Raw genomic sequence first — 16,223 nt, 5'->3', positions numbered from 1 at the left:
AATATAATATGATGTCAATATAATAGAATGTCAATATAAAGTAAAAATGTTTTAAACTTTAATTTTATTATAAGCTGTTTATTAAACATGTATTTAATAAAGACTTTCGCCATGATGATGATTCAAGCATTACTATTGAACAAAAGATTTCTGTTTTCTTTCTTTCTCGATAAAAATATATATTAATAATAAAGAATTAATTGTACCCAAAGATGATATAACAAACATTTTTGTTAGAATTAGTTGAACCATTTGCAGAGGACGTACGAAGAAGAGTTAGCTCCCAGGCATCCAAATTGGAGTTGAAGGAGGATTCAAACATATTCAAGCTCCCTTTCGTATAAAATCTATCAGTACTAGGATTTATACTTTATACTTGGGTATATAATCAGATGACACCGAGCATCACCAGGAAATTACCATACTTTTGATCGACATTAATTATTATTCGAATTATGTTGAAAGGGGAATTTCGAAGATAGCCTGGTTTTGGAATTGTTGCCAAATTCTGACGTTTTTTATTTTTTATTTTTTATTTTTTGTTTTTTATTTTTTGTTTTTTATTTTTTGTTTTTATTTTTTGTTTTTTATTTTTTGTTTTTTATTTTTTTGTTTTTATTTTTTGTTTTTTATTTTTTGTTTTTTTATTTTTTGTTTTTATTTTTTATTTTTTGTTTTTTATTTTTTGTTTTTTATTTTTTGTTTTTTATTTTTTGTTTTTATTTTTTATTTTTTGTTTTTTATTTTTTGTTTTTTATTTTTTATTTTTTGTTTTTTATTCTTCATTTTTTGTTTTTTATTCTTTATTTTTATTCTTTGTTTTTATTTTTATTTTTTGTTTTTTGTCTTTGTTTTTATTTTTTTTGTTTCTTATTTTTTGTTTTTGTTTTTATTTTTTGTTTTTATTTTTTTCTTATAAATTTTTATTTTTTATTTATTTATTTTTTGTTGTTTTTTATATTTGTTGTTTTTAAGTTTTTATTTTTTATCTTTTGTTTTTTATTTTTTGTTTTTTATTTTTTTATTTTTTATTTTTGTTTTTATTTTTTAATTTTTAATTTTTTTTTTTTTTTTCCTATTCAGGTTTTACAATAAAATAATATTCTGTGTTTTGACGATCGGCTGGCTTTTAAAAAATTCGGAATCAATACCCACAACATGCCGTAATTTTTTGTCGGATTTTGAACAATTCCAACACTGGAAAGTGGAAAAAATCCATGAACTTCCGAAAGGTAAACAAATCATCGATTTTATCGAATTTTCACTTGTGTGTAAAAACATCACGTGAATAGTTCGAATGTTAAAACAAGTAAATGTTAAGAACGTTTTTTTTTTCTAATGGATATAATTCTTTATGGAAATCGCTCCAGACAAGGTCTTAAGCCACTTGATGTAATGAGCTACAAAAATTACTTCAAGGTAAGAACAAGCCTACAAGTTTGAGATGGATAGATTATTACCAATGCTCTCCCCTTTAATCATTAATATTTTCACAATCTTTAAAAACCATACCTTTCGGTGCCGGTCGACGTCGTTACGTTTACGTGTGTTGCTATCCTTACGGGAACAAGGTTCATTTTCTTTTCTAAAACAAGGCCATCCGTCATATTTCTTAATGTATAATTTGTTGCAACAAATTCCGACACTTGACAAAAATAAAACGGAATAAAATCAGAAATTGTATATAGATAGACCCAACAGTTTATAACAGCAACAATTACGTTTATTATTTATAACACTAGCAAGGATACTGACGTTGCCCAGGATTAGAAGTCAACAAATGTTTCACACTTCCAATATTTTATTGTCCTTTTTTAATCATATCGATTGATTGCCTGCTCTAGGTGGGGACCCTTCACAGTTCACTGGGAGGAAACTTCACAAGCTTCCCCGCAGTTACTTAGTCCACCATAAAATATAGTCTGCATTGCATTGTAGATAACATACTATTTAGTTTATAAAATTACTTTTATATACAATGGCTTGAATTAAAGTTTAAAATTCAAAAGCCAAGTATTATAGTTCAATACGTCTCTGCCTTGAGAACATACTATTGATTTTTTACGCCGGGCCCTTCTGCTTGTGTAGCGATAAAACTTATCAAATGCACGTGTGCTGTTAGACTGTAAAAGGCTGTTAATTTTGGTTAAAATTGATCGGCTCCTTCGTTAATCGGATTTTTTTCGATTATCGATTTCCCATACTTATCAGAGGCATTCCGATAAAAAAAACCTTTCTAAGAACACTCCCAGATATATTAAGTATAGTTGTTTGAAATTTCAAGAAAATTGGCGCAACCGTTTCGGAGTCAATAAGAAACGAACTCACACACACACACACACACACACACACACAAGTGCCTTTTACATATAAGCAAAAATCATATTTCAATGTAATATCCGACGGTGCGAATAATGATCCATGACGACCGTGAAATAAGTCGCACGCTTTGGTAATCATTTCTTTATCGATGGCGGTAAACGCCTCCATGATGCTAGCCTTCAGAAAGTTAATCGTTTAGTGGGCATTCTTGTTGGTTTTGACCTCGATCACACCACAGAAAAAATAATTAAAAGTGTTGCAACCGGATGAGGAGGCGGCAACAAGTGTTGCCTAGGGGCACATATTAGGGACATAAAACGGGCATATAAACATGTAATACAGGGATCATAATACACGAATAACGATGATAATGAGGTAGACACTTATATCGGCCTGGGATGATTCTTGTTAACACATATAGAGAGGAGGAGATACTTCATTTATGATGGAGGAAGCACATTACTTGTAAGGGGGTTATACAAGAGTTCGTTACAAGATGATGGAAAAATATTTACCTTTTCTGTTTTAAGGAATGACGACACGCGACAACAGTTACAAACATTGTTGGTCTCTTTATTCTTCAATCGGCCGATAGGTGATGTCAGGAATTCAAATTTTGATTTACATGTTCTATTTTCCGCCCTTCGCTTCTAAGGGGCTCTCCTCTCCAACTGACTATCACCGTGTGTGATCTGCTCTGAATCTGATCTTCATCAACTGTCTCTAACTTCGAACCCTCAGATCCCTATATTGAGAAATCTCCTTTGTTTATGACGTTTCGTACACATGTCCGTCCAACACGCTTTTGGCAAACAAAGAATCCTCAATTCTAATTCTAATCTATTTTTAAACACTATATTTTAACTCGCAGTGTGCATTCATTTTACTGACATATTTAGTATCCAGATTTCTAAGAAAAAAAATGGACAATCGACACTTTTTCCGACATAAAAGAAATATTTAATTATTTCTAATAGAATTAACAATAGACTTAATTTCTAGCATTTCATTTTCCATTATCTTAAACACTTGCCTACAGGGTTCGATTCTAACGTTATCCTAATATCATTTTAACTTATCTAGTATATCTTCTTACTTACATGAGAAGGGGAAAGCTCTTTCATGTAACACATGTTGGAAGACTAGTGTTAATGAATATTGAGCAACTGTGCTTGGGTCGTCTTGACCTTTTGTGCAGGAATAGAGTCTTGCTGGAAGAAATACAATGGTCCTATAGCAATCTGTTTCATCCAAAAACTCAGCACGCACATCCGCAGTTGGTGATTTGTATCGGATTTTGCTACATCACATTACTATTATTCGATTAATTCAATCAACGTTTCTTAGAATTACGGAATTGATTTTGATCGATGATCGTTTCATATCTGTTGGATTAAAATGCAATGATAAAATATATTTCCCTTTTTTTTTTGTCTGACAGCAAAGAAAGCTGGTTTTATAAGATCATCACAAGAGCAGATCGAAATCGGAAAAAGTGGTTCGCTTTTCGTTGAGGCATCAAAACGTTGCTTGAAAAGGTAAGTTGCTGCAATTCAAGAGGTGCGTTCAAAGAGTTCTCATTACAGAGTTGTATTTAACAAAAACACGAAGAAAAAATAAGAAAAAAAATCGGTATTATTAAATTATTAGGACATCTCTTCATCTTGAGTATTATTATAACAATGTTTCATACGATGTAGCCTCTTTAGGTGTATTATGTCGAACTCGGGAATCTGTACGAATTTCAAACACGGCACTTTATTTACCACACGGGAGTAGCACGCTCTCGGTTTGTAAGCCATGGCCGAGTTAAAGTTTTAAGTCATTCGCAATTGTATCCTTAGTGTCGTCTGTACTGAAGATTGAACCTTTAACCTCCAGAAGAGTGTCAGTTAGAACTGGATTTTACTTAGTATTTTTATTCGTTACGTTACGGGTCTTGCGGAATTTCCGAAGTCTAAATTTACATCGGTCGAAACTAAGAAGGTCTGAGTTTACATCGGCCGAAACATTGTGAGATTAACACTCAAGATGACAGAGGTAGTCTGAATAATCAATTATCAATTTTCATCTGGAAAAATAAGAAATATAAGAAAAAAAATGCAAAAAATAAATAAAAACAATATTTTTAGACGCATGCCTCAATCTACGCGTTTATATTGAAAACGATCTAAAAACATTTTGGAGTATTATTCTTGACAGAATTTGAATATCATTCCTTCTATTTTGTTCAGATGTCTTTTGTGAATAAAGTTACGTTTCTTTACCAAAACCGTTTTTCCACTATCCGTCTGAGCTTCAGTCTATGGTCCTTCCTGCCAACCTTTCGCATAAAAAACACTCGTCTGGCTAAAACCACTATCAAAATTTCCCCCATTCTTTATTTGTATCTAAACCTAAATGTGGACTCCATGAACAAAGTTTCTTTCTCAGAACTGAACGCCTGTGGAACTCTCTTCCATTTGACTGCTTTCCACACATAAACCGTTTCGAGTTGCCTCCTTTTTATAATCTTTTCTTTTTCCTTACCATGACGTCATTTTACACACGGCTCGGTATATATATATATATATATATATATATATATATATATATATATATATATATATATATATATATATACAAAAGAGTGACCACTTATCGAGGCCCGGAGCCACTCGACGGTAAGGGTTAATGAGTGTATGGTAGTCAATGGGAAAATATTGTAGTAATCGTTAGTAGTGGAAATTTGGTAAATTGGGTTACTTAAGGGGTTGGCTCATCATGAACTTGTTCACGTTAGACTTGTAGAAGACCATATTATAGCCAGTTGGAAGGCAGGAAAACGGAACAGAGTTCCACAGGCGTGCAGTTCTAAGTAAGAAGCTATGTTCATGGAATGTACGGTTAGGTTTGGCACAGACAAGAGTGGAGGAAATTATTGATAGTGGTTTTAGTTAGACGAGTGTTTTTCGTGAAAGACGTCATACGCGCTCTGTTATATAAATGCTTGGACGGCCTTTTCAGTAGCTGTGCAATTTAGTATTATTTGGATTCTTTAAGCTACTGTATTAATCTTGGTTATTATTTTCATAACGTTACGACCGATGCAACTTCCGACCTTCTTTGGGCGCATATCTTTGAATTTGAAACCATTATGCTGAACTCTATCTGAACCTATTTGATGAAATAACCAAAATTTACGTATAAAAGGCATTCAAACTAAATCAGGAAAAGATATTCCAGAAAGAAGATGCAATGGGCGTCGTATTTGACATATACATGCTACCAGTCACACGCATAATTTCTCAAAGGCGAATAGTGAAAAGGACAAGAGAATACATACCAACTTCATGGAAAACGACCCAAGAGAACAACTGAGTATAGGCTTAAAATGGGAGTGTCATAAAATAAGTTTACCTACCCATTTCAAGACTTACCTAGAGACTATAAATATAGGTATATCGAAAGACCGAGGTAGCGATTCCTTCCGTGGGAAAAAAAGGAAATACTGCGATTCATGGCAGTCATTTAGGATTATTTCGGTGTTTTTTTTATCTATCGAGCTTAAGCATTGTTCTGTGTAGTCCTAGGAGGTATACCCTCTTAAATCCCGCCTCCCATCTTGCGGATGAAGTAAGTTTATTGTTTACTTTCCGAGGCGCCCTGACCGAGGAATGCCGACTGGGCTGGCCAGACAATTTATAAAATAAAAAAAAACAGAATGCTTCTGCTTTAAGGGCGCTGACTTGACTCTTCCTCATTTTCCTGACCTTGTGTTGCACCTTCCTGTGGTTGAAAAGAAGTAACTATTAGAGATTCGTGATAGTTATGGTTCCAGAATCATGACGTCTACTTCTGTAACATACTTTTGCCAATACGCTTTTTTGAAAATTATACTGCTGCTTTTGTCTTTATTGTTACGTGCCTGTGAGGCTAAAGCAGGTTGACAAACCTATGAAAACTCAGTATTTGGTTTCTTAAAACTCTTATTTTCATTTTCGTAATTACAGGGTGAACAGAAAGTTCTTGGACCATTTTTAGTTTTAAAATTAAATATTGTTAAAATCACTTTTTCTCTTTTCGAATGAAGTAAGTATTTAGTCTAACTATTGATCTAATTATTTTCAACAAGAATATTTAAATAATTTTGTTTAAACTTTCAGAAAAATGAGCAAACGAGAGGCCATCATTAAGCTCCATTGCGCGGGAAGGACAAACTCAGAGATTATTAAGCTCTTGAAAGTGGCTAAATCCACCGTGTACCATGTTGTGAACTGATTTAAGGAACTTGGTACATCTGAAGACCGTCCTAGGAGTGGAAGACCTCGCACTGCTCGAACAAAGAAGGTGATTAAAGCTGTCCGAGAGAGGGTAAGGAGGAACCCGAAGAGATCTGCAAGACAAATGGCTAAAGACATGAATGTGAGCGTGACCTCGATGAGAACCATCGTAAAAAAAGATCTCCCGTTGTCCCCCTACAAGATGAGAAAGAGACAGTGCCTCACACCTGCCCAAAAGCACAAGAGACTTGAAAGAGCAAAGCTTCTTCTTGAAGAACTGAAGGCTGGCACGGCAGAGCGAGAGATCGTTTTTTCTGATGAAAAAACTCTTCACAATTGAAGCGACTGTTAACAATCAGAACGACAGAGTTTACGCAAAATCTTCAGCAGACATTGATGACTCCGTGAGAATAGTTTTCCGCCGACAAAAGCCGTCTTCCCTCATGGTGTGGGCTGCAGTCTCCAAATCTTGGAAGTCGCCTCTGATTTTCGTGGAGCAGGGGGTTAAGATCAACACATTAACGATATTTTGGGTCAAGCATTTGAAGAGATGAAGAAACACTTCATAGATCAGCCTTTCACCTTCCAACAAGATGTAGCACCATCCCACACCTCCAGAAAAACTCAGGACTGGTGCCAACGTAATTTTCCAAGATTCTGGAGTAAGGAGATGTAGCCTCCTGCATCGCCTGATTTGAATCCCATGGATTTTTCGGTGTTGTCTTTGTTGGAGGCAAAGGTCTGTTCTGTTGCTCATCCCAGTGTTGATGCTTTGAAGACATTTCTTCTGAGTGAATGGGCTAAAATACCTCAAAAAACGCTGCGTGCCTCGGTTGGTAACTTCAGACAGAGAATTGGACGTCTAATCAAAAAGAAGGGACATCACATTGAAAATAAATAATTTGAATTTATTCTTGGTTTCCTAACTTATAATTTTCATTCATGTTTAATTTATATTTTTGTAATTTTCTATTAATAAACCACTTTTTAATTGGTCCAAGGACTTTCTGTTTTTTTTTTTTTTTTTTTTTTTTTTTTTTTTACAAAGGCATCACCACATTATCAAGGCCCAGAGGCCACTCAAGGATAAGGGTTAAAGAGTGTACAGTAGAAATTGGTCAATATAGTAATCATTAGTAATGAAAATTTGGTAAATTTAATAACTTATATGGAACGGCTCATCAAGAACTTATTTACTTTAGACTTGAACACATCCATATTGTAGTCAGCCGGAAAGCAGGAAAACGGAAGACAATTCCACAGGCGTGCAGTTCTAAGAAAGAAGTTTTGTTCATGGAATCTACGTTTAGGTTTAGGCACAGATAAAGAGTGGGGGAAATTATTGATAGTTTTTACAGCTAGACGAGTGTTTCTTGTGAAAGTTTGGCGAGGGGGGACCATAGATTGAAGCTCAGTTGAACACCTTCCATGAAAATAACGATACATCAGAGACAAACTCGCAACATCTCTTCTGTGAGATAGAGGTTGTAAGGAGGAGAAAAGGACATCTCCTACGAGGCTACGAAGTCTATTTTGAACTCTATCAAGGCAGGACAAGTCCTTTCTAGCAGCTCCTGCCCAGATGTGGCAACAGTATTCCATCCTTGGACGTACCTGGCTCTTATATAGGTAGAGAATAGCATCAGGAGTGAGATATCTTCTGGATCGATAGAAAGATCCCACCATTTTTCCAGCGGCCTTGGCAACAGATTTGATATACGTGTTCCATTTAAGATCAGGAGTAATGGTCAAGCCCAGAAGCTTGTCAAAACTTGAGGCCTCCTGAAGACGAGAGCCATTCATTTCAATTGATGACAAATGTGGATTAGAATGTTGATGATGTAAAGAGAGAAGCTTGGTTTTAGATGCATTAAAAGTAACCAGCCACTCCTTTCCCCATTGTACTACGTGCTCAAGATCAGAGGAGAGAGAATTGGAGAGAACTTGGTCGTTTACTGTCTTAGATGTGGTACCATAAATGGTAGTGTCGTCAGCATAAATGTCTACAAATGATGTAAGGATATGATTTGGAAGATCATTAATGTAGATCAGGAAAAGAGTTGGGCCCAGGATGGATCCCTGAGGGACACCGGCATTAATACTGTGAGCTTCTGATTTTTGCCCCTCAACTACTACTCTTATGAACCTATCAGAAAGAAATGATTTAATAATTGAGAAGACTTTTCCAGCTATACCATAGCTAGCGATCTTATGAAGTAAACCTTTATGCCATACCCTATCAAAGGCTTTAGATATGTCAAGAGCAATTGCCCTAGAAAGATTGCCACCGTCGAGAGATTTGCTAATCCTATGCGATATAACTGTAAGGACATCTGCTGTAGATCTAGCAGAACGGAAACCATATTGAGTGTCACTAAGAAGGTTATTTTTGTTGAGATGTTTGATTACTTCTGTATTTAACACAGATTCTAGCAACTTACTCATGACGCACAGGAGACTTATTGGCCTGTACTGAGAGGGGGATGAGCGATCACCTGAATTCTTAAATACAGGGCATACTGATGAGATTTTCCAGGGAGATGGGAAACTATTCTCCTTAAGACAACGTTTAAACAGTTTTGTAAGTATGGGCGCTAATTCAGGTTGAAGTTTTTTGAGTACTATAATTGGAATACCATCAGGGCCAGTTGCTTTACTCGAATCAAGGTTTTTGATTAGCTTCGCAACATCACGTACAGATATACGTATATCACATAGCGTGTTTTCTGATACAGGAGGAAATATTGGGGGTTGGCGGTCTTGGTCGCAAAGGGTAGAATTAGCTGCAAAGTTCTTGACAAAGAGTTTGGCTTTGTCTGATGCTGACGAGATTACCACAGGTCCATTGATAATAGTTGGGATGGAGCACACGCTTCTGTTCAGGATTCTGTTTGCTATTTGCCAAAACTGGTGGGAACCAAGCCGCTGCTCAGCTACTTTGGACTTAACAGATTGAGCATACAACACTCTTGCGTTCCTTATTACTTTCTTACAATGGTTGCTGTTCACCCTGTATTTTCATAACGTTTCGACCGATGTAGCATCGACCCTCTTTATGTGCATATTTTTGAACTGGAAAGCATAGTGTCGAACTCGGTAACCTATACGGGATTTCGAACCGAACATTTTATTTAATCTATGAAGTTAAAAATAATAAAAGAAGCCCGTGTATGGTCACACTCTGGAATATGAGAGGATGCCAACAGATGCTACCCCTTTGCTCAAGTTTGAAGTACGTAATTCTTAGCTATTATCGCTTTTAGCTTATAGTAAGGATTGAACCTTCAACATCCAGAACTGAAAACTGATTCTAATGAAAGCTATTATGCGTTGCACCAGATGGTCATGTGGAAAATTTGAAGACAAATGTTTGCGGCCTTTCATCTAATCTTCTTTAGATGTTTCATGCTTAAAAAAAATATTTAGAATTATTTTTCATTTATTATAATATGTCACTTTTCCTTTCTTTCTAGAAATAAGTACGAGATGGAACGATAAAGTTGTCGCCCTAGAAAAGACGACATGATTCCATTTCACTTTGATGAATTTTTTTTTTTTGTTGCAGATCGTAAGACGATGTTGCGTTTATAATATAAAATGATTTTAAAATCTGATTTAAAACATAAAAAAGTCAAACAAAAGAGCAAATATTATTAAATCTATTCTTGTTTTTCCACTTTTCTTATTTACTTCTATTTTCTCTTTGTATCTATATTTCCCTATTCTCTCTCGGCTTTCATGCACAAAGTAGAACGATAACATTAAATAAAAAAAAGTTGTGAACAAATCCCCAGAGTGATAGGAGCTTCTATCATGTCTGAAAGTGACACAATGTTCAACAAGCGAGATCGAAGATACGCTGCTGTACAACTCGTGCTCTCTACTGATCCATGGTATAACAGCAGGATCATTACTAGCACTCCCAAAATGCATCGCTGAATTGCCACAAAAAAAAAAAACAGGGTGATTAAAACAAAGTTTCCGGCCACCGTTATATTCTTTGATGTGGTTTCAAATGAGAGCCACATCATGCCACGTTACATCTTCAAAGTCGGCTTGAAAGTCAACACCAAAATGTACTTGGAATACGGCATAGCGGTTCCGTCTAGATCACCGAAGTTAAGCAACGTTGAACCTGGTCAGTACTAAATGGGTGACTTCCAGGTGCTATATGTGCTCTCCGCTTATCTCAGCATTGTTTCCAGTCGTCCTGGTCTTCTTGCCACCGGACTCAAACAGTGCCGATTCAGCAGAGGTGTGGTTGGATATTGCGCAACCCTTGCCTCACAATTACACGCGCTACTGCCCCTAAGGGGTATCCTTTGTCGTTAAGACTGAACGGAAGCATGTGGATGGGCACTAAACACCTGGCAGACCCCCTTCCCCCGACTTGTATCCGCTGGACTACCTTGTTTGGTTAAACGTCGAGAACATCACTAACATGACCTCCCATAACACTAATACTATCGCTGCCATTCACCAAATATTCGCCGAACTCCTGTCGGCGCCAGTTCCGGACCCGTATTGAGTCGGTTATTAAGGCTGAAGGCGGCCACATTAAATATATGTCAGCTTTTCTACATAATCAAGTTACTTGAATTAATTTTTTTTTCAATAAAAGTTTTAAAATAATGCTGTAGTGTTGTTTTCTTTGGGGCGACACTTTTATCGTTCTCCCATCTCTCTCTCTCTGTCTGTCTGTCTCTCTCTTTCTCGTTCTCTCTTTCTCTCTCTCTCTCTCTCTCTCTCTCTCTCTCTCTATATATATATATATATATATATATATATATATATATATATATATATATATACATCCGTGTGTGTGTGTGCGTTAAATAGAAATTAAGTAGAAATAAGTTATAATCTTATACTAAAATTATAGGTGAGGATTAATGGCGTAACGGATAAGATACTTGGTAAATTTTGTTGTAAGTGACACTCATCAGCGCAAGTGTTACTCAGAATCTAATTACGAAATACTTAGGATTTCTAGCCGGTCATGGCTTACGAAATGGTAGCATGCTGCACCCTTAAATAAAGGGGTCGTTCGAAATTCTGTGCAGATTCCCGAATTCGACAAAGAGGTGTACGAGTTCGAAAAAAAATACTTCTGAAGAAAGTCGGGGTTTATATCGACTAAGAACGTTGTAAAAATAACACTCAAAGTGTGAAGCGTAGTCGGAATAATCCACACGTCTTATTGACATGATTTATTTTAAGGTTTTTCTTTGTGACGCATACACCATTGTGTTATTCAGTCGTTTAACGTAGAAACGATTTGAGGTTGCATAATCAGTTGTTAAATAGTTTTGGGTTGCTTGGATAAATAGGGGTGCTTAATTACATATTACTCTCTAAAATGCCATCAGTAGAACACTTAATAAAATTCACAATTTTTTCTACAATCTATATTATATTTTTCTTAGTCGATCTGTCTGCCCGGTCTACTTTTTTCCGGAAACTACTTGGCCGATCTAGCTGAAATTTTGCATGGATCTTCGTTAAAATAAGGTACAGCGAACTAACTATCATGGCATCTGTTCGACGAACAGTTAAGGATTAATAGTATTGCTCAACTCAATACCACATTTACTCTGGAAGATTTCTCAGAAACTACTGGGCCGAGATGACTGAAATTTTGTATGGCCTTATGTTATGATGAGATGCAGCGAAATAAGTATTATGTTATCGGTTGGATTCACCGTTAAAGATTAATAGGGATTTCTATTTAATGCAAAATGAACATTAATTAAACCACATTTAGCTATCAATTTGGCATAAAGCATTCATTCTGAGTCAACTGGCCATAACTTTTGCAGTTTTTAATTAGTTAAAATGTCTACTTCAAATATATTTGGTAAATAAAAAACTTTAGTTGAAATCTGACTCTTTCACTAAGTTTCAGTGATAAAAGTCCAATAATTTCGCCGGAAAATCATGGAAAATCACATGTGCGCTTAACTTTAAAGATATTGCTACTACGTGATACGCAACATTTTATTTGACATCGATTCTCTTATCAATTTCATATCTTCCCTTATTTGTTCCTCATCTCTGTTTGCTCTTCTTTGCAGCATCATATCTCTATACGACACTGAAAACTCCGAAACGGCAAATGAGGCGCCCCTCCACGAAGAATGTCCGTTTTTAACGCCAATTACATGCAATGTAAGCGCAGTTTATCGAACCTTTGATGGATCGTGCAACAACCTGGAAAATCCATACTTGGGAAAATCGAATACCCCATATCGTCGCCTACAGGAAGCAGAATATGCCGATGGTAATGTTTTTTCTTTAATCTATTTAAAAAAAATATTTTTATTCCGTTTGGTTTGTTTCAGATATAATTTTGGTTTGATATTTTGTTTTTATGTCAGATCCAAAGTTCTTAGTTAATTGGTTTTCGCTTCATTTTTTCACCAAGTTTCAATCATGAATATTCAATTTTAATCCTCGTTCTCTTTATCACCATCGTCCTAACTCTCTGCTATTTCTGCATCTACGAGGTGCCTTCAATAAGTTTCCAAACTTTTTTGTATGGACACTTTTATTGATTGTCCCCTTTCGAAATAATCTCCTCCGGCTGCAATGCAATGCTGTATCGTTCTAACATCTTCAGCAAGGCCCCATAGATGTCCTATTGCTTGAGCATGTCAATAACCCTCGTCATAGCCGCTTTCCTCAACTGTCTCATAACGACAACCTATAAGGGTTTTCTTCAGCTTAAGGAATAACAAAAAGTCACAGGGAGCAAGGTCCGGCCTATAAGGAGGGTGAGGAACTGTGTTCTTGCCCATCTTGATTAAATAATCAGTGATCTTCTCTAAGCACCCTCGGGACAAACTTCGCACAAACTTTCCACATCTTATTGGCGTAATCTTGACTAGCTTCATCTTTCCTATACCTTTCAACTCTCTGGCCATGTATTTGTTTCACTTCTCCGTCTCCTTCATAGACACTCTGTAGTCTGCTGGACCGCGAAGTCTTTAATCTCGCAGGACTTCTCCTTCTTGCTTACTATTATTATTATTATCATTATTATTATTATTATTATTATTATTATTATTATTATTATTTCTTCTTCTTCATCTTCCTCTTCTCTGAGTTTTAACCGTAATAACGAGTATGCCAATAACTAGTAATTTTTCTAGAGTTCGAATATTCTTAGACTCTAAATAATCGTCAGGAAAATCACCTTACCTTATCGTGTTGATATCTTGTTGACAATGACCGTTGGTATTCACTGATAGTAAAGTGGCAACAAGTCTACTCAAGGTTCTAGTAACTACCGCACTTTTCTAGTGGAAATCTGTTTGGCGCTCTTTCTTCTTAATCTTTTCGTCTTTCTTGACATTTAACGATCATCCCAGCCTAGTGCGACATGTGTATATTTTTATGGGATTTTATGAGATGGTTTGAGTTGCATATGATGTTGTTATTATTGTTTTATATATATATTCTTTCAATTCATCTGTTGCTGATAATGAAAACTGGCATAAAACACACGACGGTCCTTATCCACGAACTTCTTTATTTATCCAATCAACTCCGGTGTTCTGACCTCTTTACTCCTCCCACACCTCTCACCATCCGTCATAAACTCTCTTCCTTCCTTGCATCTCTTATGCCACTCAAAAACTGATGCTCAATTCATGAAAGATAACCCAAAAGCAGTCTGAAACATTCTATACTTTTCTGTTGTATTTTTCCAAGTTTAAAACAGAATATTATTGCATGTCGTTTGTTTAATGTATTCTTACGTTCAGATTGCATTTTTGGAATTTACTAACTGTAACAATGAGGGGTTAGTAGAGTTTATTCCAGTTCCTGTTGTAGCTGTCCATTTAAACCTGAAATGATAAAAATTGGCCAGTCATCCCATAAGATGTATGGCAATAACATACTGAATTTTCAAGAGTCTACGACAATTTTAAATGCGTGACAAAAAAGCATGGAAACTTATTGAAGGCACCTCGTATGAAGAGCAGCAAGGAAAATATTATTAATACTATTTAACCAATAGCTGGAGAGGAAAATATAGGAAGAAAGAAAGAGATAGCTATGACCCATCCGTTTGCCCGTGGGGTTTACTTGATTGTACGTGGGGACGGTATCATTTCAATCAGTCTGAACAAACAGTGTTCAAACACGATAGGATATAGCTCAACGGACTTCTTGGTTGTTGTCGAGTTCAGATCATCGTTTCTTGAGGTCGTCCAGGCTGTGATGTCTGCTTGATGTGTATTTCTGGCCCTGATGTTTCCTTAATGGTGACAAATGACACGAAACACAGATTTTTTTACAAGGAAATCACCGCTTATCAAGGCCCGGAAGCCGCTCGAGGATAAAGATTATTGCGTGTACAGTAATCAATGGGATAATATTGTAGTAATATTTGAGATTTGATAAAGTGTCTTACTTAAGGGGGCGGTTCATCAGGAATTTGTTTATGTTGGACTTGAAGACATCCAGGTTGTAGTCAGGTGGGAAACAGGCAAACGGAAGAGAGTTCAGCAGGCGTGCACTTCTAAGAAAGAAACTTTGTTCATGGAATCTACGTTTTGGTTTTGGCACAGATAAAGAGTGGGGAAGATTTTGACAGTGGTTTCAGCTAGACGGGTGTTTATCATGAAAGATTGGCGAGTGGGGACCAGAGATTGGAGCTCATACGAGCACTTACCATGGAAGTAACGATAAAACAAACACGGGTTTGCATCGTCTCTTCTGTGGGAGAGATGTTGCAGGGAAGCCACGAAGTCTATTTTGTACTCTGTCAAGGCAGGATAGGCTGTTTTTAGCAGCTCCTGCCCAGATGTGGCAGCAGTACTCCATCCTTATTTGTAGACTTGTAGAAAAACAAAATTAACTATTTTATTTCATAATACAATACATTAAACAGTTATTAAATTACACATTATTTTTTATCCTAGCCTAGGTGACTCTTAGCTAATTTATTTTCCCGGGAGGAAGGTAGTGTCCTCCTCCTGGAGACACCAAAATATGAGTGTTTATTACATGCTGATCAGTAGAGAAAAACCCGAGTTCTGTAAAATGGGATTACGGGTCATCCATTGCCGAATCCTTACGCAGCAAACCCCATCACTCAGCCAAATATTTGTATTTCTACGCTAAGAGTGGCACTAAACAAATAGTACCACATGCCTGCAAGATATACACTGAATAAATAATACATAAAATGAAAAAGAATAAATATTCCAAGAAATCGTCCGACTACCACAACGGAAAAAATAAATTCTTTTCCTCCTCTACGTTTCTAGCTTCAGTCGGAATTGAAGAGAACTTCGTTACAAATACTCCCCGCCCTTGTAAAACACAGCGTTTATTACGAATTGATCGCCTTCGAACCCAAGGTCAAAAATGTCTTGTTCTAAACAGCCTCATAAGTAATCTACCGCTATTTATAACATTGATCGATGTTAGTACTTCCATATTTATCCTCATCTTTCGCCTAGTAACCATTCCATCTCATTAATCTTTATTCATGAATGACTCTTGACCTTGATTAGTAGTGACGTGATAGTAAAAACACGATATGTGTACTAATTGTACACATTTTTATATATTTTTCTAATTGTATATTTTTGGGTCTCGTGCCCGAATATCGGGTTCTGTGATGTG

At 36.1% G+C, this 16,223-nt stretch overlaps 1 protein-coding gene across 1 annotated transcript in view; it reads left to right on the top strand.

The window, feature by feature from the left end:
* The window catches only part of LOC145278274 (chorion peroxidase-like), a 48,704-nt gene that overhangs the window by 13,299 nt on the left and 19,182 nt on the right, over positions 1 to 16,223 (top strand). Inside the window, exons 2-4 of the mRNA XM_080130566.1 lie at positions 3,764 to 3,860; positions 10,150 to 10,152; positions 12,659 to 12,864. Coding sequence (XP_079986692.1) covers positions 3,764 to 3,860; positions 10,150 to 10,152; positions 12,659 to 12,864 — 306 coding nt within the window. The remainder of the gene's footprint in view (positions 1 to 3,763; positions 3,861 to 10,149; positions 10,153 to 12,658; positions 12,865 to 16,223) is intronic.

The sequence above is a fragment of the Euprymna scolopes genome, chromosome 6 (assembly GCF_053919585.1).
Source record: "Euprymna scolopes isolate OS-2025 chromosome 6, ASM5391958v1, whole genome shotgun sequence".
Classification (NCBI taxonomy): Eukaryota; Metazoa; Mollusca; class Cephalopoda; order Sepiida; family Sepiolidae; genus Euprymna; species Euprymna scolopes.
Note: the sequence above shows the minus strand (reverse complement) of the source record. Positions and strands in the feature narration are given on the sequence as shown.